The sequence below is a fragment of the Lissotriton vulgaris genome, chromosome 1_1 (genome assembly GCF_964263255.1).
Source record: "Lissotriton vulgaris chromosome 1_1, aLisVul1.2, whole genome shotgun sequence".
Classification (NCBI taxonomy): domain Eukaryota; kingdom Metazoa; phylum Chordata; class Amphibia; order Caudata; family Salamandridae; genus Lissotriton; species Lissotriton vulgaris.
The window spans coordinates 2,132,256,495-2,132,283,599 of NC_141685.1; the positions used below are offsets into that span (position 1 = coordinate 2,132,256,495).

Below are 27,105 nucleotides of genomic sequence, written 5' to 3' on the forward strand. Positions count from 1 at the left end.
TACGCATAGATTGCCATCTGGTGCAGTTTGTTATTGTCTTGGAAAAGTGTTTGGAAGTCACGAGATGGGTGACTCCTCCTTTAAACAATAGTGCGCATGGGCATCGACTCCATCTTCAGATAGTTTTTTCGCCACAAAGGGAAATTATGGAGTTTTGTGAGAACAGAAAGAGATGTCCATGTATATTGTATCTAAATAATAATACTGGAACAGATAAAGGTAGCCGGTGAAGTGGGTGGGCGTGGGTGAACCTGCAGCTCTACAAGCCAAGAACAGAGGCATACTGGTAAGTAGAATTTTCCGTGCGGGGCATATGAGCTGCAGATCACACACTATGCATAGATTGCATAGCAGTACTTTCCCTTTAGCGGCGACCACCAGTATTTATTGCAGTAGTTTGAAATAGTGCTTTGAGTATTTTGCTTCCACATCTACACAATAGTGTTTTGTGAATGTGTGTGGTGTAGCCCATGTAGCTGCTTTGCAGATATCATCTAAGGGATTGTTTCCTAGAAAGCGCAATGGAACCCCCTATTTTGCAAGTGGAATGAGCTTTAGGGGGAATAGAAAGTGTACGCTTTGCATTTTGTTAGAACATTTGTATACTTTTGACAATCCACCTTGCGATTCCAGACTTTGATATGGGATTACCTTTATGTGGTGGTAAAAAGGAAACAAAAAGCTGTTTTGTTTTGCAAAAAGGTTTTGTTCTATCAATGTAGTAAAGAAGTGCTTTTTTAATGTCTAAAGTATGAAGAGCTCTTTCTGCTACTGTTTGTGGTTGTGAGAAGAAGACTGGCAACTCTACAGATTGGTTGAGATGGAAGGGAGAAATAACCTTTAGAAGGAATTTGGGATTTGTTCTGAGAACCACTTTGTTATGATGGAGTTGTAAAAATGGTTCTTGAATAGTTAGTGCCTGTAGCTCACTGACTCTTTTGAGAGATGTATCGAATAAAGCTTATTTTGAACCCTTTTGAACCTTGAGAGATGTGATAGCCACAAGGAAAGCAACTTTTCATGTAAGAAATTGTAGCTCACATTTATGTAGAGGTTCAAATGGAGAACCAATTAACCTAGTGGGGACGATGTTTAAATTCCACACTGGAGAGGGTGGTACCCCCTGGGAGGAATTATTCTTTTGAGACCTTCCATAAAAGCTTTAAAGGCAGGTACACTGAACAATGACAGATGTTGTGTGTTTTGCAAGTAGGCTGCTATGGCAGCAAGATGTAATCTAATTGATGTACAAGCTAGATTACATTTTGTAGATTTAGTAGGTAACATGATGTTTTGGATAGATGCATTTAGAGGACCGATTGTGTTATTGTAACAGTATATTACAAATCTTTTCCACTTAGCTGCATAGCAGGCTCTGGTGGTGGGGTGTCTACCTTCTTTGATGACACTCATACATTCAGGTGGAAGATTATCCAAATTCTAAGATTTCAGGAGCCAGATCGCCTGATTAAGCTGTGCTGCATCTGGGTGTCTGATCTCTCGATGGTTCTGTGTTAACAGTTGTGGGGAGAGATATAGTTTTTGATGGGGGACCACTGATCGTTCCAGCAAGGTTGTGTACCATAGTTGTCTAGACCGCGTTGCAGCAACTAGGATCAGTGTTAGCGATTGTTATTGCAGCTTGTGTACCACTAGTGGAATGAGTGAGAGGGGTGGAAAAGCGTACGCACATCAGCCTGACCAGTTCATCCATATCGCATTGCCTTTGGACAATGGGTGTGGATATCTGGCAGCGAAGCTTGGGCATTTTGTGTTTGAATGTATGGCAAAGAGATCTATGTCTGGATGCCCCCACATTTGTAAAAACGGTTGAAGGACTTGTGGATGAAGTTCCCATTCGTGGATATGTTGTGTTTGACAACTCAACAGATCGGCCATCTGATTCTGTATTCCTGGAAGATGTTTTGAGGAATTGCCCAGCTCCATATGCTCCGTCCAGACTAAAACAGATTTGTTTGATACATGTTTCTGAAATGCTTTTAATGCCAGAAATATTGCTAGTAGCTCCAGATGATTGATGTGAAGCAGCTTTTGCTGTGGTGTCCACGTGCCCCGTATGGTGTGATGTAGTAGATGAGCTCCCCAGCCGGTGAGCGATGCGTCTGCTGTTAACACGATTTGTGGAACCGGCTCTAGGAATGGTTGCCCTTCGGAAACGTTTCGGGTGTTCCACCACAGCAGAGAGCGATGTGTGCAGCTGTCCACCAACACCAGATCTGTTAACTGACTTTGAGCTTGGTTCCACTGACGTGCTAAGCATTCTTGTAAGGGGCGCATCTGGAGTCTTGCGTGAGGTACTATGAATATGCAAGAGGCCATCATCCCTATTAGTTGCATAAACACTCGAGCTGGCAGAGAGTGTTGCGGTTGAAACTTATTATAAGTTGCATGCCTGCTACCCTGGCTGGATTGGGACTTGCAAGGCCTTTTGAGGTGTCTATTGTGGCACCTAGATATTGTTGGATGCGGGATGGTTGGAGGCAAGACTTTGGGGATTTATTGAAATCCTAAGTTCGTGAAGTAATTGGATTGTGGTGTGTGTGTGTATGTGTGATTTACACACAGAGTATGTGACTTGGCTTTTATGAGTCAGTCGTCCAAGTATGGGAAGACATGAATTTGTTGTCTTCTTAAATGAGCTGCTACCACTGCTAGACATTTTGTGAATACTCTGGGTGCTGTGGTAACTCCGAATGGGAGAACTTTGAATTGCTAGTGCTGCCCTTCCACTACAAACCGAAGATATTTCCTGTGAGCAGGGTGAATGGGAATGTGGAAGTAGGCGTCCTTGAGATCTAAAGTGGCAAGGAAGTCGCTTTGTATGAGATGGGGAAGGATTTGTTGAAGAGTGGCCATGTGAAAGTGGTCTGATTGTAAGTATAGGTTTAATGGTCTGAGGTCTAAGATGGGCCTCAGGGTTCCATCCTTCTTTGGAATTAGAAAGTACAAGGAGTAAACTCCTGTGTTTTGATGGTGAAGGGGAACTGGCTCTATCGCATGTTTGTGTAGTAGGGAAAGCCCCTCTTGTATTAGAAGGGTTAAATGTTCTGTTGACATTGGACGCTGTTTAGGTGGTATATTGGCAGGAGTGGCAGTGAGCTCCAGGCAATAACCAGATTGGATAATCTGCCTTACCCACCTGCTTGTGGTGAAGTTGTTCCAGACAAGTAGGAACTGGGTTAATCGTCTACCGACTAGTGTAGGATGGTCCTGGGGGAGCGACGGGAAGTCATTGTTTTGAGGTGGTGGCAGTACGAGTATTGGTAGTTTTGCCTCTACCTTTGCTGTTATTGCACCTGTAGCCTCCTCTGTAATAGCCTCTGGCAGAGGAGGTTTGTGTGGGACTTTTATATGAAGTGGAGGCATTATCTGTGTTGAAGTCTCTAGAGGCGCCCCTATAAGAGGAGTGGCGAAAGGAACTTCTGGAAGCCTGCGATTCCAAGGCTCCCATTGATTTGGCAGAGTCAGTGTCTTTTTTCATCTTCTCTAAAGATGAATCCATCGTTGGTCCAAATAAGTGTTGTTGGTCAAAGGGTTGGTTCAGTATAGTAGTTTGAACCTCGTTTAAACCCTGATATTCTTAGCCAGGCATGTCTGCGTAATAGTACACTGGTATTTATGGCTCTGGAGGCTGTATCTGCTGCATCTAGCGCACATCGAATGGAGGTGTTAGTCACCAGCTTACCTTTCTGTATAAGATCATGGGCTTTTGTTTTATATTGATCTTGAAGGTTGTAGTAGGGTCTCTAGCTCGTCATAGTGCGCCATATCGTATCTGGCTAGTAAAGCCTGTGTGTTGGCAATCCTCCATATGTTGGCTGCTTGTGACGCTATTTTTGGCAGATGCGTCCAAGAGTTTTGATTCTTTGTCAGGTCGTGGAGCATTCCATGATGTTTGAGAATTGGCCCTTTTCCTAGCGTTTGAAACAATGAAGGAATCTAATGGAAGCTGTCCCTTAATGTATGTAGGGTCAGTTGGGGCCACCTTGTACTTTTTGTCTATTTTAGGGTTGATGACTCTTGCTCTAACCGGGTCTTTAAAGACATCGGGAGCGTGTTTAATTACCCCATTTGACATTGGTAAAATAGAGGTGGACCTTTGTGATGTTGCAAAAGTGTCCACGAGGAAGTTTTCTTCTATGGGGTCTGTATGTAAGTTTACCCCGTGGTAATGTGCAGCCCTCTGTATTAATTGAGTGAAACCTATAGGGTTCTTTGGAGGGGATGATCTAGATGGATAGACGTCCTCTTGTGGTGCATCAGGAACATCTGGTGTGCCATAATTTTCCCATGGATCAGTTTGGATGTAAGGAATAGGCTCCTCTAGAGGTTCATTATCTCCTTCGTCACCAGTGGTATCATCCTCATCTGGAGGTGGAGGAGATTCAGTTGGTATTGGAGATGGAAAAGGAGAAATGTATGGTGGAGGAGGAGATGGAGAAGGGATCCTTAAAGGAGTTATGGCAATGTCTCTTTTCTTTAGTGGAAGTGGAGATGGTGCAGGTTTGTCCATTTTCCTTTTGTTCGAAGGACTAATCCTAAGATAACCTGTTTCTGGGTCTATTTCCAGAGTCTTTTGTGTGGGATGAGGCTGAAAAGCTGTTCTTCTGAGCCGTGATGTTTCGGCGCTGATTTTTTGGGGTCTGAATGCTTATGCGGCACAGTCTTTGGAGTAGTTTTAGGCTCCTTTGGCTTGGTTTGAGAAGGTTTTGTGGGTTCCAAAGATTTGGTTGGAGTCTTCGGAACTGATTGTTTGGATCGCTCTGATGACTGTTTTGTATCAGAGGTGCCGGGTGTTTTTGGAACAATTGTTTTTTTCGGTTCCAATGTTTTTTTGGGATCCGAAGGTTCAGTAGTGGCTTTTGGAACCGGTGACTTCCATAGTTCCAAGGATTATTTTGGATCCGAAGGTTGAGTGTCTTTTGGTTTTGGTGCCGAATGCGCAGGTGTCGGACCTGGCTTCGGCGCGGACGAAGACAATGGTTTGTCTTTTGGTTTCACTTTCAGTTTCTCCTTGGCCGGTGCATTTTGGCACCGAGGGTATGCTCACTCGATACAGTGTGGCCTGAAGGCTTAACTGTGGACTTCTTTGCCGAGCCAGAAGGTGGGGCGTGTGATGTTTGTCATGGTGTGCACCTGGGGGCAAAGGTGAAGGTCTTACCAAAGCCTTTTGATGGGGGGGGGGGGGGACCCTTTGCCCCAGGTTGAGGACTTTGACGTCGGATTCTTCTGCCTCGGAGACTCAGTCTTCCATCCGCTCCTGCTCTGGTACATAGACACCCTCCTGGAAGATGTCATCCGGTATCGATGTTGATGATCGAGCCATGCTTCTTCAAGCTCGATGATCTGTGATGGTTTTCTAGGAGCGGAAAGAGGCACAAGCCGGACAGTCTTTGGCCTCGTGTTCAGGTGAAAGGCAGAGATTACACACCTCATGCATATCAGCGTTTGGAAACTTCGATCCACACTGAGGACATTTTTTGTAATGAGTCCTTTCCATGAGCCACGAAGTTCTGATGGCGCAGCTAGGCCCAAAGGCCTGCTTTGACAACCGGAACCAAAGTAGAAGTTTGAAGAGATGCGCGTCGAAAGGGAAACGCGGTTGAGACAATACAGAAGAATTGGGTAAGGATTACACGTCGAAAGTTAACTCGGTAACGATACCAAACTGGAACTCGTGGAACACATCGAAGTCCGACGGCGGAAAAAAACAATCTGCAGATGGAGTCGATGCCCATGCGCACTATTGTCCAAAGGAGGAGTCACCCATCTCGTGACTTCTAAAGACTTTTCCAAGACAATAACAAACTGCAAAAATCTGGGCCCAACATCAGATGGCGATCTATGCATAGTGTGAGATGTGCAGCTCATATGCCTCGAACACAGTTTTAATTTCCAAGTAGTTGATGTGTTTTATGGAATCCGGTTTGTTCCATTGACCATGTACATTCAGTAGTTTGCAGTGCGCTACCCATTCATTGAGGGATGCGTCTGTAGTGATGGTCATAGAAGGAGTTGGGTCCTTGAAAGGTCTGACTTTTGTTATGTTGTTGGATGCCCACCATTGTATCTCTGCTTGCAGCTTGTGTGCAACAACCACTAGATCCTCCCAACTCCATGTGGCTTGAGACCAGTTTTTGGCTAGCCATTCCTGGAATGGGCGCTTATGTAGTCAAGAATGAGGGATGAGTGGGATGCATGATGCCATCATGCCCAAAAGTTTCATAACTCTCCTCACTGTCAGAGATTAACCCTTCTGGTAAAGAGGATGTTTCTTGTGTTATTGCTTGTATCCTCTTTTGCGTCGGGTACACCTGAGCATTCTTGGAGTCCAGTCTTGCACCTAGGAAAGTCTTTTCTCTTTCTGGTTTTGTGGATGATTTCTTGAGGTTTATTGAAAATCCTAGTTCTTGTAACGTGTGGCTAGTTGCCTGAATGTGACTGTGGCATCTTTGTTTTGTGTTTTCCCTTATGAGCTAGTCGTCCAGGTAGGGGTAGACGTGTATTCCCTCCTTTCTCAGGTGTGCCACAACTGTGGCCAGGCACTTGGTGAAGACGTGGCGCACTGACTTTATTCCGAAAGGGAGTATTTTGAACTGAGAGTGTGTTCCCTTGTGTAGGAACCGTAGGTACTTTCTGCGTTTTTTGTTCATTGGGATGTGTAAGTGGGCGTCTTTGAGATTATTGTTGCCATGTAATCTCCTTTTTGAATTTGAGGGATTATCTCTTGGAGAGTGGACATTTTGAAATGTTGTGTTAAAATGAACTTTTAACAAATGACTCAATAGAATATTTCAGAGACTGTGTTTTGAGTCCAAATAGTTATCTTCTTTATTATGGTAATTATACCAGGTAAAACAAGCAGCCAGCACGTTTCGTTCCTACGGCGGAACTTCGTCAGGGCTGAAACAACCATAAAAACATTGATTACATATAATGATTCATTCATTGGAGCTTGTTAATGCACTCCTCTATGTCTTCCCACTGCTGGTGGCCGTATTTGTTCAATACGGCATTAGAGTTTGCGATGCGCCACTGCATTGCTGCCTCCTTCTCCATTTTCCTTCCCACCATATCCATTCTTTAGCTTTCTATTTCTGGTGGATGCCCAGTGTTAGAGAGTGTGTTAGCTCTTCTACTGGCTGTGGTGACGATGTTGGAGTCAGGCACTGTGTTCCCCTGAATATATTTAGGGTCCTTGAAGGAGGTTTTGTACTTTCTTTAGACCCTTGGAGTTACCCCTTTGGTTGAGGCTGGTTCCTTAAAGGCTTTCTTGCCCTGGTCTAGGATGCTTGCTAACATTGGTAAGTATTAGGTCCCCTTGTTGGCTGGGCCTATTGTCTCTAGAAGGAAACATGTGTCCCCCTTTCCCTCTTTGAGGGGGACTCCGAAAGTGTCTGCAGCCCTCTTAACTAGTCCATTGTAGAAGGAACAAAAATACAAATGGGGATAGTTGTGGTATAAAGAGTAGCACATCAATTCCAAGTGATATGTTGTCTAATCTGGTCTGTAACCAAAAAACAGTATTCGTGCCACTCAAGGTAACAATGTAACAATACACAAAACACCCCACTACCACGAATGTCACTACACAGCAGTACCAACGAACTCCCGCGCAAATCTTAACAAAACAATTATACCTGGGCACTCTCCAAATTTTTCGTGTCACTATTATTAATAGAGTAACCAGTTTATGATACAACAACAATATAACTGCTCACAGGAAAACAGTCCAAAAGACGAATTTCTGCAAAATTCTATTTAATAACCATTAACAATGTTACATTCCAATTGTGGAAACCCAATGTTCAAGGTGTAATGCAAAAGCAGAGCAATATATCATTTTACAAGAGTGTTGTTTTAGCTGGTTGTCCCACGGAGGTCCTGATCATACAACTTCCCTGTTGGCAAACATGGAAACAGCCGACACGTGTTTCGTTATGATTATAACTTCTTCAAGGCTTATACGTACGAAAACTGTTGTTCCAAAAGATTTGGATTGTCCAATATGCAGGGAAAAAAAAACTTTGTTTACGTAACAGAAATGGGAGACCAACCTACGGGTGAACGTGCGATTTACAAATACACATGTTATGTTATGTTATTGTGTCAGTTACAGGCAAGTCATGGGCAATGTTCTTGATAGAAAAAGTAGATAGCGGAAGGATGTTTTCAGCATTTATCCACCCTTAATAGACTTGTCAGTCGTGTGAAAAGATGAGGGTTGTGATATGCCCCTCTATTCCCGGAGTGATCAACATATTTAGGCGTTAGTAGCTCCAGTCAGGCAAAAATCCCTTTTCCACAATTGGAATGTAACATTGTCAGTTGTTATTAAATAGAATTTTTCATAAATTAATGTTTTGGATTGTTCTCCTGTTAGCAGTTATACCATTGTAGAAGGTGATATCATCTGGTGGTGATGCCTTCAATGGATAGCAGCATGTCTCCTACTCAAGGCTTTTGGTGTCCTCGAAATTTTGAGAGGCTTCCTCCTCCTCAGGAGGATCTATATATTCCTTGAAATCTTCCTCGAGAGGTTCGGGGTTGATGGTGATTCGGAGATCTCCTCTTCTTCCCCTTCGGAGTCTTCCGCGGTGAGGTTGTCCGGTTCGGAAAGTGCTGCTTTCGGAATCCAGAAGACTTTTAGTGATGGGTCAAACTCCTTTTTCTGAAGGAGTGCCTCGAGTCATTTTGTCTCCTTTTCGACTTCGAGGGTTCTTTCGGCGTTGGAGACCAAAAACTTTCTCTTTTTTGGCACTATTGCCTCTGGCTTCGACAGCAGTGCGCTTCCCTTCGGGGGTTCGTGTTCGACCACTGGTTTCGGCGTCTTCTGCCTTTTTCTCTCCTCGGCTTCCTTTGGGTTCTGTGGGATTCCTTAGATCGCGGCTGATCCTCAATCGCCTTTTTCTTTGGCCTCGGGGCTGTTTTAAGTTGTGCCTGGTTTCCGTGGCCCTTCGGTTCCGAAGGATGTGCATGGTGTCTTACCTTATTTGTCTTCTTCCCTGTGCCACCTGCCTTCTTGTGGGCTTGTTCAACGTCTGATCTCTCGTGGGGCAATTCTGCTGGCACTCCCTGGTCTTCATCATCACTGGAGAAACCCAGATCCTTAAGGGAAGTTTTCTTTGAGATCTGAGACATCATGGCATAGTGGGCTTCTCTGTTTGTGATGAGTCCAGAGTGTCTTCGACTGGAATGCCGCGCAGACCTCACAGTCCTTGTCCGTATGGTCCTTGGGCAGGCAGAGTTTGCACACATTGTGTAGGTCGTGTTGCGCGAACCTGTGGTGGCACTCAGGGCAAAACTTGAAGGGGGTATTTTCCATAGCCCCTTCCTCATCATTTGTCGACCTTAGAGGTCGTCTGTAGTGTAGAGTTCTTATCTACGGTAGCAGTATTGAAGATCGGTGAAGTTCACTGGAACTGTTCGGCTTTTTCTTCTATTTTCGGGCGTATCCTGAAAAACTTCTGAGCTTTCAGTCTTGCTTCAAGACCCAACGGCAGAAAAAAAAGAGTCTGAACCACGCACAACGACCTCTAGGGCGCCGTCTGACGTCACACAGGGGACATACCTGGCACCAAATGGTGGTCGACGACACCCAAAACAACAAAAGAAAAAAAGAACAAACAAGGACTATTCCGGACTCCCGAAATAATGCACAACATGTAATTCCAGAAAAGGATTCACGCTGCAAAACCATGGCCGACGGGCCCATGTGAGAGCTACTAGAATTGGTGTGAGGGATGTTTGCCTGAGCTTCCGAACTAGACACGGAATGAGTGGGAGTGGCGGAAAAGCATAGGCAAATATCCCCGACAGTTCATCCATAGGGCATGGCCTTTTGAGAGTGGGTGTGGGAACCTGGAGCCAAAGTTTGGGCGTTTTACGTTGTCGAATGTGGCGAACAAGTCTATTGGTGGGAATTCCCCATTGTTGGAAGTATGGAAGGAGAACTTGGGGATGAAGTTCCCACTCGTGAATTTGCTGCCTCTTTCTGCTGAGGTCGGCAATCAGATTGTTTACCCCCGGAGGTGTTGTGCCAGAAGATAAATCCTGTGATGGATTGCCCAATTCCAAATGGCTTGAGAGAGGCGTGGCAGATAGAGGGTTTCCCCCTTTGACTCTCCCTCCCCCCCCCTGATTTTGTACATAGTACATTGCTGTTATGTTGCCTGTCTGGACTAGGACAGCTTTGCCTATCAGGTGAGTTTGAAAAGCTTTGAGCGCTAGAAAGACTGCTAGAAGCTCTAGATAGTCGGCTTTTGTGCTTGTTGCTCCACAGGCCTTGTATTGTGTAATCTTGAAGATGGGCACCCCAACCTCTCAGATGTGTCTACTGTGAGCACGATCTGTGGAATAGGGTCAATGAAAGGCTGTCCTTTTGATACATTTTGTGGGCTCATCCACGGCAGAGAGCGATGGGTCTGGCCGTCTACCAACACTAGAGTGGTTAATTGACCCTGCAACTGATTCCACTGACGTGCTAAACACTCTTGTAGAGGACGCATGTGGAGTCTTGCATGGGGTACACTTGCGATGCAAGAAGCCATAATTCCCAGCAGTTGCATGAACACTCTGGCTGGTAATGCTTGGCTGGATTAAAACTGTAGTATCAGACTGAATGTTGTGAGTTCTGGGTACACTGGGAGAGGCTAGAGTTTTGATAGTGTCTAGAGTGGCCCCTAGGTAAGATTGCATCTGTGAAGGATGCAGGTGAAATATCTGTATATTGACCATAAAGCCTAGCTGATGAAGTAGGTCTATTGTGGTCTGAGTGTATCAGACAGTTTTGGTAAGTGCTGGCTTTGATGAGCCAGTCGCCTAGGTAGGAGAAGACGTGAATATGTTGTTTTCTGAGATGAGCTACGACTACTGCCAGGCATTTGGTAAATACTCTGGGAGCAGTAGTCACTCCAAACGGGAGTACTTTGAATTAGTAATGTTTGCCTGCTATCACAAATCCGAGGTATGTGAGATGAGCTGGATCAACTGGAACATGAAAATATGTGTCTTATAAGTCTAGAGAAGACCTAAAATCTCCCTTCTTTAAAAGTGGAAGTACCTGTTGAAGAGTTACCATGTGAAAGTGTTCTGACAGTATATGGAAAATGCTACTTACCAGTATGCATCTGTTCTTGGCACGTAGAGCTGCAGAATCCTACATTTAGCAATAGATCGCCACCTGGTGTTGGGCTCGGATGATTGCAGGTTGTTGTCTTCTTGGAAGAAGTGTTTTGTAGTCACGAGATAGGTGACTCCTCCCTTGGACAATACTGCGCATGGTCATCGACTCCATCCTCAGATTGTTTTTCGCCATGATGGGAAATGATGGAGTTAGTAGAAGTAAAGAGAAAAGGATGTCCATGTGTGTGCATCTAAGTAAGATGAGTACTGGAACGGATACAAGTCCCGGGGAGGCAGGCGGGCATGTAGGATTCTGCAGCTCTACATGCCAAGAACAGATGCATACTGGTAAGTAGCATTTTCCGTTCGAGGCATATGAGCTGCAGATCCTACATTTAGTAACGATTGTGCAGCAGTGTTTCCCCTAGTTGTGGTCGCTTGTATCCGTTGCAGCATACTGAAAAAGTGTTTTAAGGACAGCTTGGCCTACTGCAGCTTGCTGCTTGGCTTGCACATCAACAAAATAGTGTTTAGTGAAAGTGTGTATTGTAGACCATGTTGCTGCCTTGCATATATCCTCTAATGGTATGTTTCCTAAGAAAGCCATAGAGGCTCCTAGTTTGCGAGTGGAGTGTGCTCTAGGAGGAGCTGTTAGTGTACGTTTAGCCTTGTGATAGCATATTTGAATACACTTAACAATCCATCTAGCAATACCTCTTTTAGAGATAGGATTGCCTTTGTGTGGGGGAGAGAAGGATACAAATAGTTGTTTTGTTTTTCTGAAGGATTTAGTTCTGTCTGTGTAATATAGTAGAGCTCTTCTAACATCTAGGGTGTGCAAAGCTCTTTCTGCAACAGAGTCCGGTTTTTGAAAAAACACTGGTAACTCTACTGATTGGTTTAGGTGAAAAGGAGTAATCACTTTTGGTAGGAATTTTGGATTGGGTCTAAGAACCACTTTGTTAGGATGTATTTGAAAAAATGGTTCTTCTGTTGTGAATGCTTGGACTTCACTAACTCTTCTGAGAGCGGTAATGGCAACAAGGAAAGCAGTTTTCCATGTTAGAAATTGAAGTTCACATTTATGTAACGGTTCAAAAGGGGGTCCCATGAGTCTTGTAAGGACCACATTTAGGTTCCATATTGGAGCAGGTGGTAACCTGGGTGGGATTATTCTTTTTAATCCCTCCATAAATGCTTTTATTGCAGGTACTCCAAATAGAGATAGATGTTTGTCTATTTTGTAAATACGCTGCAATAGCTGCTAGATGCAGTCGTATGGAAGAGTAAGCCAAATTGGACCTTTGTAAATGTAGAAGGTAGCAAATGATATTTTGGATGGAAACGTCCAAAGGATCAATGTGATTGTTGTTACAGTATATTGCAAATCGTTTCCACTTAGCAGCATAGCATACTCTGGTAGTGGGTCTTATCGCTTCTTTAATTATATTCATACAGTCTGGTGGTAGGTTTAAGTAACCAAACTCTAGGACTTCAGGAGCCAGATCGCCAAATTCAGTTGACTTGGTTCTGGGTGTCTTATTTCTCCATGGTTCTGTGTTAACAGGGATGGCATGAGCCGTAATTTCTGATGTGGAACTATTGAGAGATCTAGTAGCGTGGTGAACCACGGTTGACGTGCCCATGTAGGGGTACTAGTATCAGTTTGAGGGACTGTTGTCTGAGCTTGCGTACTACTAGTGGAATGAGTGGGAGAGGCGGAAAAGCGTACGCAAATCTGCCTGACCAATTCATCCATATTGCATTCCTCTCCGACCGTGGGTGTGGAAACCTGGCGGCGAAGGTTGGGCATTTTGAGTTCTCGTGGGTGGCAAACAGGTCTATTTGTGGATGCCCCCACATTTGAAAGAATGGTTGAAGTACTTGTGGGTGCAACTCCCATTCGGGAATCTGTTGCGATTGATGACTTAACAGATCTGCTATCTGGTTGTGCATCCCTGGAAGGTGTTCTACTGTCAGATGTATGTTTTGAGGGATGGCCCATCTCCAAATGTTCTGTGCAAGTTGGGACAGTTGCAGAGAGTGTGTCCCCCCTGTTTTTGTATGTAGTACATGGCTGTCATTGTCCGTCCGAACTAGGACAGCTTTGTTTTGGATTTGTACTTGAAAAGTGTTGAGTGCTAGGAAAAATGCTAGCAGCTCTAAGTGGTTGATGTGGAACTGTTTCTGTTGATTGTTCCACTGACCTAGTGTGGTATAATGCAGGAGATGGGCTCCCAATCCTGTGAGGGATGCGTCTGTCGTGAGCACTATCTGTGGAACAGGTTCTAGGAACCGCCGTCCCTTGTAAAATTTTTGGTGTTCCACCATTGCAGAGAGCGATATGTACGGCTGTCCACCAACACCAGGTCTGTGAGCGGACCTTGAGCCTGATTCCACTGTTGTGCTAGACATTCTTGTAGTGGACGCATTTGCAGTCTTGCGTGGGGAACTATGAAGATGCAAGATGCCATCATCCCTATTAGTTTTATGAACACTCTGGCTTGCAGAGAGTGCTGGCATTGAAAAAGGGAGACTAAGTTCTGAATAACTTGAATCCTGGCTTGACTGGGATAGGCTTGAGCTACTGATGTGTTTATAGTAGCTCCTAGATATTGATGAACATGCGAAGGCTCTAGGTGCGACTTGGTGTAGTTTATCGTAAACCCTAAGTTGTGCAGTGTTTGAATTGTTTGCTTTGTGTGTTGTGCACACTGGTTGTACGATCTTGCTTTTATGAGCCAGTCGTCTAGGTAGGGGGAGACATGTATTTGATGTCTTCTGAGATGTGCTGCCACTACTGCTAAGCACTTTGTAAACACTCGTGGTGCTGTTGTAACCCCGAATGGAAGGACTTTGAACTGATAGTGTTGTCCTTGTATGACAAACCTTAAATACTTCCTGTGCGCAGGATGTATTGGAATGTGAAAATAGGCGTCCTTTAGGTCTAGTGTGGACAGAAAATCTCCCTGTTGTAGTAATGGGAGTACCTGTTGTAAAGTGATCATGTGAAAATGATTTGATTGAATGTAGTGATTGAGGGGCCTGAGGTCGATAATTGGTCTTAATGTCCCGTCGTTCTTTGGAATTAGGAAGTACAGGAAGTAGACTCCTGTTTCTTGTTCTTCTAATGGAACTACTTGAAAAGCATCTTTTTGTAGGAGTGCTAGAACTTCCTGTTGAAGCAGAGTTATGTGTTCTGCAGACATTGGACGCTGCCTGGGTGGTATGTTGGGGGGGTTGCTGTGAGTTCTAGGCAGTAGCCATGTTGGATAATTTGTCTTACCCACATGTCTGTTGTGATGGAGTTCCAGACAGGTAGGAACTGTGAAAATCTGCCCCCCCCAGGAGTGGACCGCTGTAGGGGAGGCAGAGGGAAGTCACTGTTTAGGAGCGGAAGAGGAGCGGTTGTTGTTACTACCTCTACCTTTTCCCTTGTTGTTATTGCCTCTGTATCCTCCTCTAAAAAATCCTCTATTAGAGGAGGTCTGCATGTGTGTTTTAAAAGATGATGTTGTGTCAGCGCCGGTCTGCTTGGAGCCTCCTCTGTAAGAGGAGCGGCGAAAAGAACCTCTAGTTTGGGTGGATTATAATGCCCCCATAGACTTAGTGGTATCTGTGTCCTTCTTCATCTTTTCTAATGTATTATCTACCTCCGGCCCGAACAATTGGTTCTGATTAAAGGGCTGGTTTAGGATGGTAGTTTGTACTTCTGGTTTAAAACCCGAGATGCATAACCATGCGTGACGCCTGAGAATAACACTAGTGTTCACTGTTCTGGATGCTGTGTGAGCTACATCTAGTGCACATTTAATTGAGGCATTTGAAATTAATTTGCCTTCTTGTAAAAGTTCTGCTGCCAGATCCTTGTGTTGATCTGGGAGGTGTTCCATTAACTTTTCTAGTTGATCGTAATGAGCCCTGTTGTAGCGTGAGAGTAAAGCCTGTGTGTTTGCTATGCGCCATATGTTTGTTTCCCTGACGCATCAATGATCTTGGACTCTTTGTCAGGCGGGGGGGGGGGGCGGGGGGGGGGGGGGGGGGGTGTCCCCAGAAGTTTGAAAATTATCCCTTTTACGCGCATTAGACACTACCAAGGAGTCTAGTGGCAGATGACCCTTAATGTATACTGGATCAGCTGGTGCTGGCCTATACTTTTTCTCTATTCTAGGATTTAACACTCTACACCTTACTGGATCTTTAAAAATCTCTGGAGCATGTTTTATGACTCCCCTAATCATTGGTAATATTTGGGTAGACCTTTGTGACTGTTCGAAAGTGTCTAACAAGAAGTCCTCCTAAATGGCATCAGAGTGCATGGGAACCCCATGGTAAAGTGCAGCTCTGTTTAACAAATGATTAAAACCAATACTGTCTTCTGTAGGGGAAGGTTTTGTTGTGTAGTACTGCGGATCAGGGATGTCTGGTGCATTATTTGGTGAAACATTATATGCATCATCATCATCCTTAGGGTATTATGTGTTAACATCCTCATCTAAAGGGTATGTATGTGGCTCTGGAACATCACCCCCCCCCAACCCAAATCATACTCCTCATCAGTGTGGTGTGATGATGCAGGAGAGTGAATAGGAGAAGTTATAGGTTCTACATATGGAGTAACAGGAGAGGAAGAAGGTGAAGGAGAGGAAGGGTGCATTGGAGAAGTTGCACAGTCCTTTTTGGCAGGGACCGCAGGTGTAAGTGGTGTGTCTGCTGGTCTCTTCTTATAAGGGATTGCTCCCACATGTCCAGTTTTTGGATTAATATGGACTTTTTTCTGTCTAGGATCTGGTCTAAACAGTTCTTCCTCTTCTATAATCTTCTTCGACGTCGATTTTTTCGGAGCCGATAGAGGTTGTTTAGTACTTTTTGCCTTATGAGGAGGAGTTGAGTCTTTTAGCAATGTTTTCGGTGCCGAATGTTGTTTAGCCTTATTTGGGGTCTTTGGTACCGTTATTAGAGGTTTCAGCGTGGAGACAGGTTTTGCTGGGCCTGTGGCGCCGGAAACTGGCATCCCCTCTTTGTTTTTTGAACCGGAAGGTTTCGGAGTCGAAGCTTTCGGGTTTGGTACAGTTTTTGTCTTTGGCGCCGATGGTACGGGTGCCGAAGTGTCTTTGTCTTTGGGCGCCGAAGGGTTTTTTATGTTCGGTGCCGACTAATCCTTCGGTGTCGAAGGATGTTTCGGTGCCAATGGAGGAGGGGTAACTGGCACATGGTGTTTCTTCGGTGCCGAGGCACCGGAAGGCGTATTCTCTTTCCTCGGAGCCGGGCCCGAAGGCGGGGCGTTAGAGGGTAAATGTCAGTCTCGACTGGGCCCCATGGGCGGAGTGCTGACCGTTGCCTTCTGTTTGGGTAATGTCTGTCGTGCAGGGGCAGATGTACTCACGGGTTGTCGAGACAGGATTGAATCGTCCGAATCCTTTGCCCCCGATATTATTTGGAGATCAGGCGAGTCCTCCTCTGCGCCGAGTAGAGCCTCGTCCTCGGAGATATCTTCGATTGGATATTCGTCCTCGGAGACGTCTTCTTCGATGATCTCCTCTTCAAAGATGGCCTATGGAGCTAGTGCGGATTCTCTCATTTCGTGTCGACGGGCCCTCCGATCTCGAATTGTTTTCTTCGATCAGAAGGAGGCACAGGCTGTGCAGGTCGACTCGTCGTGTTCTGGCGAGAGACAGAGGTTGCAAACCTTGTGATGGTCGCTATGAGGGAGGTTTGCTCGACATACCGGGCATCTCTTGAATGGAGTTCTTTCCATGAGGCGTAGGCCGCATGGCGCCGATGGGCCCAACGGCCCACGTCGACGCACCGGAATGCAGCTGGTGATGTCGAAAGTCTATTCGATGTCGAAAGAAGTTTGTTTGAAGTTTCTCGCTTCGAAAAAGCAGAAAAAGTCTTTTTCTAGCCGGAGCGGAAAACTTTCACCCGAACCCAGTGGCGGAAAAAACAATCTGAGGATGGAGTCGATGACCATGCGCAGTATTGTCCAAGGGAGGAGTCACCTATCTCGTGACTACAAAAGACTTCTTCCAAGAAGACAACAACCTGCAATCATCCGAGCCCAACACCAGGTGGCGATCTATTGCTAAATGTAGGATCTGCAGCTCATATGCCTCGAACAATGGTTTAACTCTTGGAGATACAGAATAGGTCTTAAGCAACGTCGTCCTTTTAGGGAATAACTAAATAGAGAGAGTAAACCCCTGAACCTTGGTACTCTACTGGAACTGGGACTATGGCTCCTTTTAAAAAGAGAGATTACACTTCCCGTTCAAGTAACTGCAAGTGGTCTGGAGACAATTTGTGATGGTGAGGCAGAATGTTTGGAGGATTGGTAGTAAGCTCCAGGCAATAACCATGTTGGATAATTCCAACCACCCATTTGTCGGTTGTTATAGATTGCCAAATGGGGAAAAATGGTGAGGTCTTTCCCCGAAAGGTGTGGTACGGTCGGAGGGAAGTGCAGGGAAGTCACTGCTTACTTGAGGGTTGTGTTTTGGGCCCTGCTCGGTAAAAGGAGCAGCGAAAGGAGCTTCTGTTTGAAGGAGACTGGAGCGCTCCCATGGACTTAGCCACTTCAGTGTCCTTTTCATTTTCACAAGCACCAGATCGACCTCAGGACCAAAGAGATGTTTTTTGTCAAACTGTGCATTTAAAATAAATTGTTTGACTTAGGGCTTAAACCCGGAAATCCTTAACCAAGCATGTCTATGGAGTAAGATGATAGCTGCGGTATCAGCAGCATCTAGAGCACATCTTATTGCAGAATTGGAAATTACTTCCCTTCATTTACCAAGTCTTGCGCTTTTGCTTTATGCTCATCTGGGAGATATTGGAGCAATTGCTTCAATTCATACCAGTGTGCCCTGTCATATCTGGCTAAAAGGCCCTGCATTTTTGCAATGCACCAGTGATAGGCAGCTTGAGCAGCTATGTGTTTGCCAGAAGTGTCTGTTAGCTTGGATTCTTTGTCTGTGGGGAGGGGGGGGAAGCGTCCCCTGAGGTTTGGGAATTAGCTAGTTTGTAAGCATTGGACACTACAAGTGAGTGCAAGCACAGGATCTTTACACATTTTGTCAGTGTGTCTCATCATACCTTTAAGTATTGGGAGTGTTTGTATCGACCTGAGTGTGGATCCTAATGTCTCAAACTAAAAATCCTCTTCTAAGGATTCTTAGCGTAGTGCCATCCCATGGTATTCTACAGCCCTGGCAATGAGTTCCTAATAAGATACATTGTCATCAGGTGGAGATGGTTTGGCAGGGTAATGGTCTGGATCATTGTTTAATGGGGGGTCAATTGTGTAATCCCTCCATGGATATACGGTAAATGTGCTTCCCCGTGATCATCGTCCCCATTATGCTGAGATTGTGGTGAATCTTGAGGTGTGATGCAAAGGATTTAAAGTCAGAGAAGAGTGTGGTGGAGGGGATGCTGGTGATGGATGAGAAGGGCTGGTACTAACAGTCTTTTTCAAAGGGATCTTGTAATGACTATCCTCATCAGGAAGCTTCTGTTTATGAGGCAGCTTGATATGCATATGACCCGTTTCTGGGTTTATGTAAAGTCTAACAATGTAGTTGATGCCCATGAGCACTGTCACCGAAAGGAGGAGTCACCTTACCTTGTGACTAGGAAAGACTTCTCAGAAGTAAAACAACTTGCAAACTTCCGGACACAACCCTAGATGGCAGGAGTATGCAGAGCATGTGTATCTACAGCACACATGCCTCAAACACACTCTTCCTTGAACACAGACTTTATCTGTGGAAGGGAAATATTTACTGCAAGGTGCAGCTAACAGTAGGCACTGCTGGGAATTACAATGTTTCGTTTACCTTTCATACTAGAATGAAGAATTGACAACGGTACAGGGGAGCAAAATGTTTTGGCATGCTTGTTAATACGATGGAACCCGTTTTTCACAGATACCTGTACAGTATTTTATACATTTTACACAACCCCATTAACTATTTTGTCTATCTCACAGATGTCATATATGGGTTTCAAATCATTACCTGCGTTATGCACAATAAACACCTAAAGATATACATAGTGTATGTGTGCAAATGTATATATTACGTGTTTGAGTGCATTTGTTGCACAAAAGCAATGGTATAAAAACCCATATTTCACAGTTGCAGTTAACAATGAAATATGGTAATGTTTTTTACCAGTGCCCCTGTGAAATAATGACAGGCCCCAAATGATACTGTAAAGCCATACCAATCTCAGATCTACTTGCGCGCAGCATGGAGGACCAGATTATACAGCATGGAGGACCAGCTTTTACAGCAAGGTTTTCTTTATTATGAGGTAAATATGAAAATTATGTGACACGTTATCTTACAGTATAATATTCATCCATTTTTGCTAGAAATTCAATTTTTTGTAAAAATAGCTAATTATGCAGTTTATGTGGCAAATTATGTGTCAATTGTAGTAAATCCATAATTATGTGATGAACACCGCAATCACAGACACACATAAATCATCTAGCCGTCACAATTATTCACTGTCTTTTATTCATAAAAAGTAAGTATTCAAATTGCAATCAACCGCCTATTGTCAGCTGCAATTAGAAAAAAAGCAAATTTTTCAAGGCACCTTTCTCAAAAAAAGCAAATACTATAATAATACATAACAGGTTAAATGAGGATGTAGTCCTATGCTGCCATCAAAGTGTTCTGGAGACACGTACAAACCACTCACCCATCTGCCTAGTGGTTTCCGATGTCACATAATCCTTTGATGGCAATATCGGACCACGTTACACAGTTACCCATTATGGATGTTATATATGATTAGACGGATATATTGGGTATTGGTCACATTGCTAAATGTATCGGGCCATCCTCTAAGCTCCACAGAATAATTTTTTATGGCTAGAAAAGCAAACTCACCTTATCCCTGATGTGGATGTTCGTTAAATATTCTGAGGGAACGTGGAAGTCTGAAAAACAAAATGACAATGTATTCTGAAATTTAAGGCATAAATCTACCAAACTTATTGATAAGCATCATCGTTCTGAATGTTTCCATACCAATATCTTGAGGCCGACAAGGCGAAGATGCCCATGGTGATGCAAATTTGGGATATAGATTTCTAAGGAGAAAAAAGATTTTTTTTAAATAATGCAAACTAAAACAATTCTTCTCTTCAACGAATTCAGGTGCACCCAAGTACCCTGCAAACTGAACAGTCTTCTATGTTTAAAGATTTAAAAAAACATTTCAAATATATGAAACAAATAGTTTACACACAAGAAAGAATACATGTTGGTGCTAGCTATCTAGTATTAAATTACCCGCCAAACTGAAAAAACACAAACGCCACTTTTTATTTTTATTCAGCATATAAGAGTAGCTGTGCATGCACACAGACACAAAAGAAAACAATCTGCTGCTTTTAAACTGATTTTTAAAAATGATTAAGAATGTTATCTTTAATTATTTAAATTCACCATTTAATGAGACGCTGATGATGGTTAAAAACATAATGTTAATTTACATATATTTCCTGTGGATTTTGGCCTCATGTGGATCACAGCTAGGGTGTGTCATTTGTGTTTATTTGATTTACCTGATGCCTGATAAATTCCTTAAATACAAACACCTAATTCTGAAAACACAAGCACGCCACCACTTTTTGGGTTTTAAATTACTTTGTCACGCTTACATTAAGGCAGAGAAGCCAACAATGTTATTTTTTTTAATTTTTTTTTTTATTTAATTGGTTCACGGCATAAATACATCATCGTAAACCATAAATGCATCAAAATACAAATGGAGAATAGCTTATTTCATCCAAAACAAAGACCATAATATCCTTTATATACGAAACATCCATAATGATAGTTATAATCTCATTAAAATTAGATGGTATTCTCAGTCTTCATAGTAATCTGAAAAAGCCCCCCAGATTTTCAGTCCGATTTTTTTCTTTTTCCTAGACCCAGAAACAGAAAAGAGACCCCACTCCAATTTATATAATTTATACATTCGTGCTCGTCATTGGTGAAATAGCGGTGGATTTTCCTGGAGCCACTCTGTAGCAATACATATTCGTGCAACAGTCAATTGTAAAAAAAAAATGAAATAACGAAAACGATATAGTCTATCAGCAGGGTTATCATTAGGAATTTTCCCCAGCACCAACATAGAGGGAGTGATCATCAGGCGAACATTAAGCACTAAAGACATACATTTTTCAATATCTTCTATAAATCCCGCCAATCTGGGACAAGAAAAAAAAATATGTAAACTATCTGCATGATCGGCTTTACACCGAAAGCATTTTCCATCAAAACCCTCTCCCCATTTTGACATTCGTTGTGGTGTATAATATAAATCAAATAGGGTTTTGAAAAACTGTGCCTTTAGGTTAGCTGACATTAAAACTTCTTTGGAGAGCGAGATGAGATCTTCCACATCTACCTCAGTATCCCTTAAAGTGTTGGCCCATTTTACCCTTATTTTCTCCAAATCATCTGGTTTCTCCTCCACAAGCATTCTATACAAAGTACCAATCTTCACCTGGCGACCTATTCCCTCAACATCTTGGTGCTTTTGTAAACTTAATTTTTGTCTAATAAGAAAATCCCTAATTTGTAAAAATTAAAAAAACTAGCTTCTGGGTAGGCCAAACTGCTCACCTAATTCCACAAATGATTTACACTTGCCATCCGCCAGATACAAATCCCCCAACCATGTCACCCCCTTTTTTTGCCATTTCAAGGCCATTCCATCCAAAAATATAGTAGGCAATAACCTTGATGTGATAAAGGGATTCTAATACGCCAGCTTCCCAATTCCAATTGTACGAGTCAGCCATTTCCAAGTCTTATAGGCTCCTATTAATACTTTAAATCGGGTTCGCTTGTAATAACTACCATCAATTTCAATAAAAAAACTTTGTCTCGCATGTGGCCCCATCAAAATCTCAAATATTGATGGGTGATTATACATGAGTTCCGTTGATTCCCCTATAGTCAACACTCTCATTCTTAATAAAAAAAAAAACTATATAATAAAGAAAAAAATCTGGTACTCCTAACCCTCCCCTATCAAATGGTAGCATAAAAAATTTCATGGCCCGTCTTGGTTTCCCAGGACTCCAAATAAATTTTCCACATAATGATTGTAAGGCCTGTAACTTAGGTTTTGGAAATTCCAAAGGTATTGACCGAAACAAATATAGCACTTTAGGTAAGACATTCATTTTTACAACGTTAGTCCGTCCAATAATAGTAAAAAATAAACGTTCCCATCACTCAAGAGAAACCTTAATTTTATCATATACATTATTCCAATTCACATCAACCAGTTCGGTCATATTAGTCTTGATCAATATCCCAAGGTAAGTAACCTCCCCCACCACTCTCTCATCCTCCCAAGTTATGGCTTCCGAACATAAAATCTGAGTCTTTGATGCATTAAGTTTATAACCAGTTATAGTTCCAAATTCTTTCGCCAGCCTCTGAATCTCTAAAATAGCAGTGTCTGGCCTGTCTGTAACCACCGCGATATCATCCGCATAAGCGAACACAGAAAAACAAAAATCAGATACTATAAAGTGAGGAATTAAGGGATTCTGACTTACTTGTTCTACAAACGGGTTGATGTACAAAGTAAATAGTAACGGAGAGCATGGACAGCCTTGGCGAGTCCTTCTAGTGATGTTTAAAGAATCAGAGAGCGCTCCCAAGGCCGAAATTTTAGCAGTAGGTTTAACATATAAAGATTTAATTCCCTTAATGTATTTGTGTCCAAAGCCCATTTTAGCCATTAATTTCCACAAATAATCCCAACACACCCGGTCAAACGCTTTTTCTGCGTCTAACAGAAAAAGCGCTAACTTCTGTTTATTTACAGCCCCAATATCGAACAACGTAATTACTTTGTTGATATGATCCACAGTTCCTCTTTTAGGGATAAACCCATGTTGTTGTCGAGAAACTAAAGATGATATAACTTTGGATAATCGGTTGGCCAAAATCTTTGAATAAATCTTATTATCCACATTCAATAAAGATATTGGACGGTAGGATCCGACATTATCCGCAGGTTTACCTTTTTTACAAAAGACCGCAATGGTTGCATCAGACCATGTGGTAGGTGGGTTTCCCTGCTGTGCTTCCAGTATTACATGGAGCAATTCATCCTTTAAAATATTGAAAAACATTTTATATACTTCAACAGGTATTCTATCTGGTCCAGCGGCCTTACCAACAGCGAGACTCTTCACTGCTATCTCTAGCTCTACTATAGTTATTGGTAAATCCAATTCATCTGCCATTAGGGGATCTAAAACTTTCAATCCTGCCTCCATTCTGTCGCACCATTGCATATTTGTATTTAAACTTTCATCCTTTGAATGAAGTTCAGCGTATAAACTTTGGAATATTCGGAGAATACATTCCGGTTCTGAGTGCGATTTACCATGAGCGTCTTTCATTGAACTGATATTCCGAGCTGTCTGCTTCATTCGTAGTTTTACTGCCAGTCTTTTACCTATTTTTTCCCCAAATTCATAGCTTAGCATTTTGAATGTTAAAAATCTCCTTGCGATTTCCGTGTCCCAAAAGCCAAGAATATCAGCTCTGGCCTTTGCCACCTCATTTTCAACCTCACAAAGCTCTTTTTTTACCCTGGACAACTTCCCTCGTTAACAGAATCTCTGCTTTAGCCAGCAACTCATATAGTTTATCAAGTTCTTTTTTAAATCTTTTACGTTGCCAAGATGAGAAACTAATGCACTCTCCCCCGAAGCCCGCCTTAAAAGTATCCCAAACTATACCAGTATTGGCCGTGCCATGATTATTAATAAAAAAAGATTGGATCCACCTTTGCATATGTGTATTAAATTCTTCATTCAACCCTAATTTCCGATCGTAAGAAAAAATAGGTGGTGCTGCCCTCTTCGTTTGACTCTGTATTTCAATCATTATGGGAGAGTGATCAGAGGTAATTCTGGGATAAGTTCTTATATTAGTCCCTTCCAGCAAATTTTCTGGGGCAAAAAAATAATCTAGTCTGACTCATTTTTTCTGGGGATGTGAATAAAAGGTAAATCCATTATCCCCCTCACGAAGCTTTCCCCATACATCAATTAAGCCTTGATCTTGTAGTAAATTAACAAGAGCTTTGTACACTCTCGGTTTCCGGCCTTTATAGTTTCCATACCCATCCAGTAAAGCATTATTCAACAAATTTATATTCATATCCCCACAAATCACTATCGGCTGTGGAAAATTAACTAACTGAAAGACAGTACAACACTGTATGTGCGGGAAATTTAAGCATCATTTTGGTCTTTTAAATTAGAACAGCTTTAGTTTCACCCAGTGCAAGCAGTTAAAGTAGCCCTAATTAAGAGGCGGATGTCTTCTGTGAGACAGTTATTCTCGGTTTAGTGATTGGGGTCTAGGGATTTCTAGATCTTGATTTATATGTAGTCTATATGGGTAAAAAAATAATACAATTTCTCATGCATTCCAATGTTGAATGCAGGTGATGTGTGATGAATGTGTATTTGCATAACCTCTAGGGCACAAAACAATGAAAGGATTTACAAAATATATACTCTGTGGCGGCCAGCATGACTCGCGGGGAAGGGTGCGGGATAGCGCAACACTTGCGCAACACACATACACTCAGCCGCAGGGTCCCGTGTGTCTGCTCCTGCTCTCCTCATGGGACTCGAGGAGCAGGAAGCGAGGAAGAACAGTCAGAGTTGTGATTGTTAAGCACCCGGGCTCCCCTGACCAATGGCAACCTTGTAATGCAGCCTCCCCTGTACTGCTCCAAGAGCAGAGCAGCCCTGCCCGCCAGCAAAGGAAACATAAAAGATAACTCAAAGTTATCATGTTATATTTCCTTTACTTTGCACTGCTCAAAAGCAGTGGGGCAACGCTCCTCAACCCTAGCGGAGGAGCCACCACTGGATATACTACTGGAAGTGGTTTTGCAGCATACCTCCAGACCTCTCCAGCTAGGATCAACTCTGTTGGGACACAACTCTGCTTTCTTTGTAAAATGTTAATACCCTTTCACATGCTTATGTCACAAAAGGAATGTAATGTGATGCAATGGTGTGATTCCTGGGTGAATTGTATCCTTGGATCCATGATCTGTGATACAGATACTAAGAGCACCCTAAAAAGTGTACCTTTGGGATGTTGAGACCTTTGATTTTGCACCCGTTTTTCAAAAAATGTTCCTTGAATATCTTGAAGGAAGAGTCTGGCTCTTCACTGTGCCCTTTCTAAGACTTGGAGGTAATAGAGACGTTTGTATTGACTTGAAGGTTTATTTTTTCTTATTGATATTTTTGTTATGGTTGATTTTACCCAAACACTTCCCATACCCCCCTCCCCATTTAATCTCCCCCACATGAATGCGTTCTTAAACACGGTTGCTGCTCGTCCGTCCCATGGCAAGTCAATCTGTGCCTATCCATGCTCAGAACCCAAGTTCTTGTGAAGTGTGTTAGTTGACTTACTCTGTCAAGGATCTCTTCATCTTGAGGCCCTCCAGTATGGTTTGATAATTTGTCAAAACTGCATGTCTAATAGGATCTTAAAGAGCACTGATCGTTTAAAATAGTTATCCAAACTACCTTGTATATGAAGAGAAACAAACCGAACTCCAAAATCTCACCCAGTGCCTTTACTCTATGAGATGGGACTAAGGTGATTTCCAAGACAAAAGACGGAAGAGGAAATATGCGGCACTAGACTCACATCACTATTCAACAGGGAAATATGTCTTCTATTCAAAAGCAAAGTTGCTTTTAGAGTCCCAATTCCTCAATCTGAATAATATGGTAATCATCGGTGGACATTTGGAATTAAAATTTGTGCTTTGCTACTTAGGCTAATAGGCTCAATATGACAATCCAGTAGCCAGAAAATTCTTTGATTGGAAGTGTACTACACATAGGCACAGATGTATAGGGTCCTTCACCTAAACTGGTTGCCACTGAGGCAACACGCACACCTGCGCATGTGCATGGATACCGATATAAATAGACATAACATAGCCTCTCTTGTCTCCTCTACTGAATCTCTTTCCCGAAAAAACGCAGTTGAGGCAGCACAAGACCTGATGGATTCTATTTCCAATGCTGTGGATAAGCTTGCCCCCGCTTCTGTGCGCTATGTAGCCCGGCGGAAGCCTACTGCACCTTGGTTCTCTGACCAGCTGAGACTTCTTAGGTAGGGATGCAGGAGCACTGAGAGAAGCTGGAGGAAATCTTGGGACTCTAAAGATCGAGAGGCTCACAAGTCTGCATTGCGGGAGTATAAACAGAGAGTGGTAATGGAGAAGCAGGAGTACTTTTCCAATCTTACCAGCTCTATCACATCTTCTAGGGAGCTGTTTAAAATCGCGGACTCGTTATGCTCCCTTCAACTCCCAGATCCTGTAGTTAGTTCGCAGGAACTATGCAATAATATCTCAGACTTTTTCCATAAGAAGATCCTTGATATCCATGTTTCTCTGGAAGCCGATTGCCACTCTTTGGATCAGAATATCTTTCCGGTCATATCTAATCTTGACTCTTTATGTAAAGATCCTCCCAAGTCTCTTATGGAGTTTCCTCCTCTGTCTCTGGAGGGACTGAATCTTTTATTGGACAGGACCAAATCCGCTTCCCCCATGGATCCTCTACCTCTTAAAAAGCCTAAAGAGTGTAGAAGTAGTCTTCTTCCTCCCATGCTCATGGCTATGAATAAAGCTATTGCCCAGGGCTCTTTTCCAGTGGTATGGAAGAATGCTATTGTGAAGCCTCTCCTCAAAAAACCGTCCCTCGACCCAGGCCTTTTTAAAAACTTCAGGCCTATCTCCCTTCTCCCTGCAAAAATATTGGAGGCGCATCTTAACCTCCACCTGTGCTCCTTTCTTGATGAGTCGGAATATCTAGACAACACGCAACACAGATTCCGAAAACACCACAGC

At 43.1% G+C, this 27,105-nt stretch overlaps 1 protein-coding gene across 7 annotated transcripts in view; it reads right to left on the bottom strand.

The window, feature by feature from the left end:
* Positions 1 to 27,105, bottom strand: part of CNOT2 (CCR4-NOT transcription complex subunit 2) — a 429,881-nt gene that overhangs the window by 56,716 nt on the left and 346,060 nt on the right. For all 7 annotated transcript variants that reach the window (XM_086921898.1, XM_086921930.1, XM_086921945.1 and 4 more), the window contains exons 12-13: positions 20,190 to 20,251; positions 20,049 to 20,098 (exon numbers count right to left, since the gene is read on the bottom strand). In XM_086921898.1, coding sequence (XP_086778024.1) covers positions 20,049 to 20,098; positions 20,190 to 20,251 — 112 coding nt within the window. The remainder of the gene's footprint in view (positions 1 to 20,048; positions 20,099 to 20,189; positions 20,252 to 27,105) is intronic.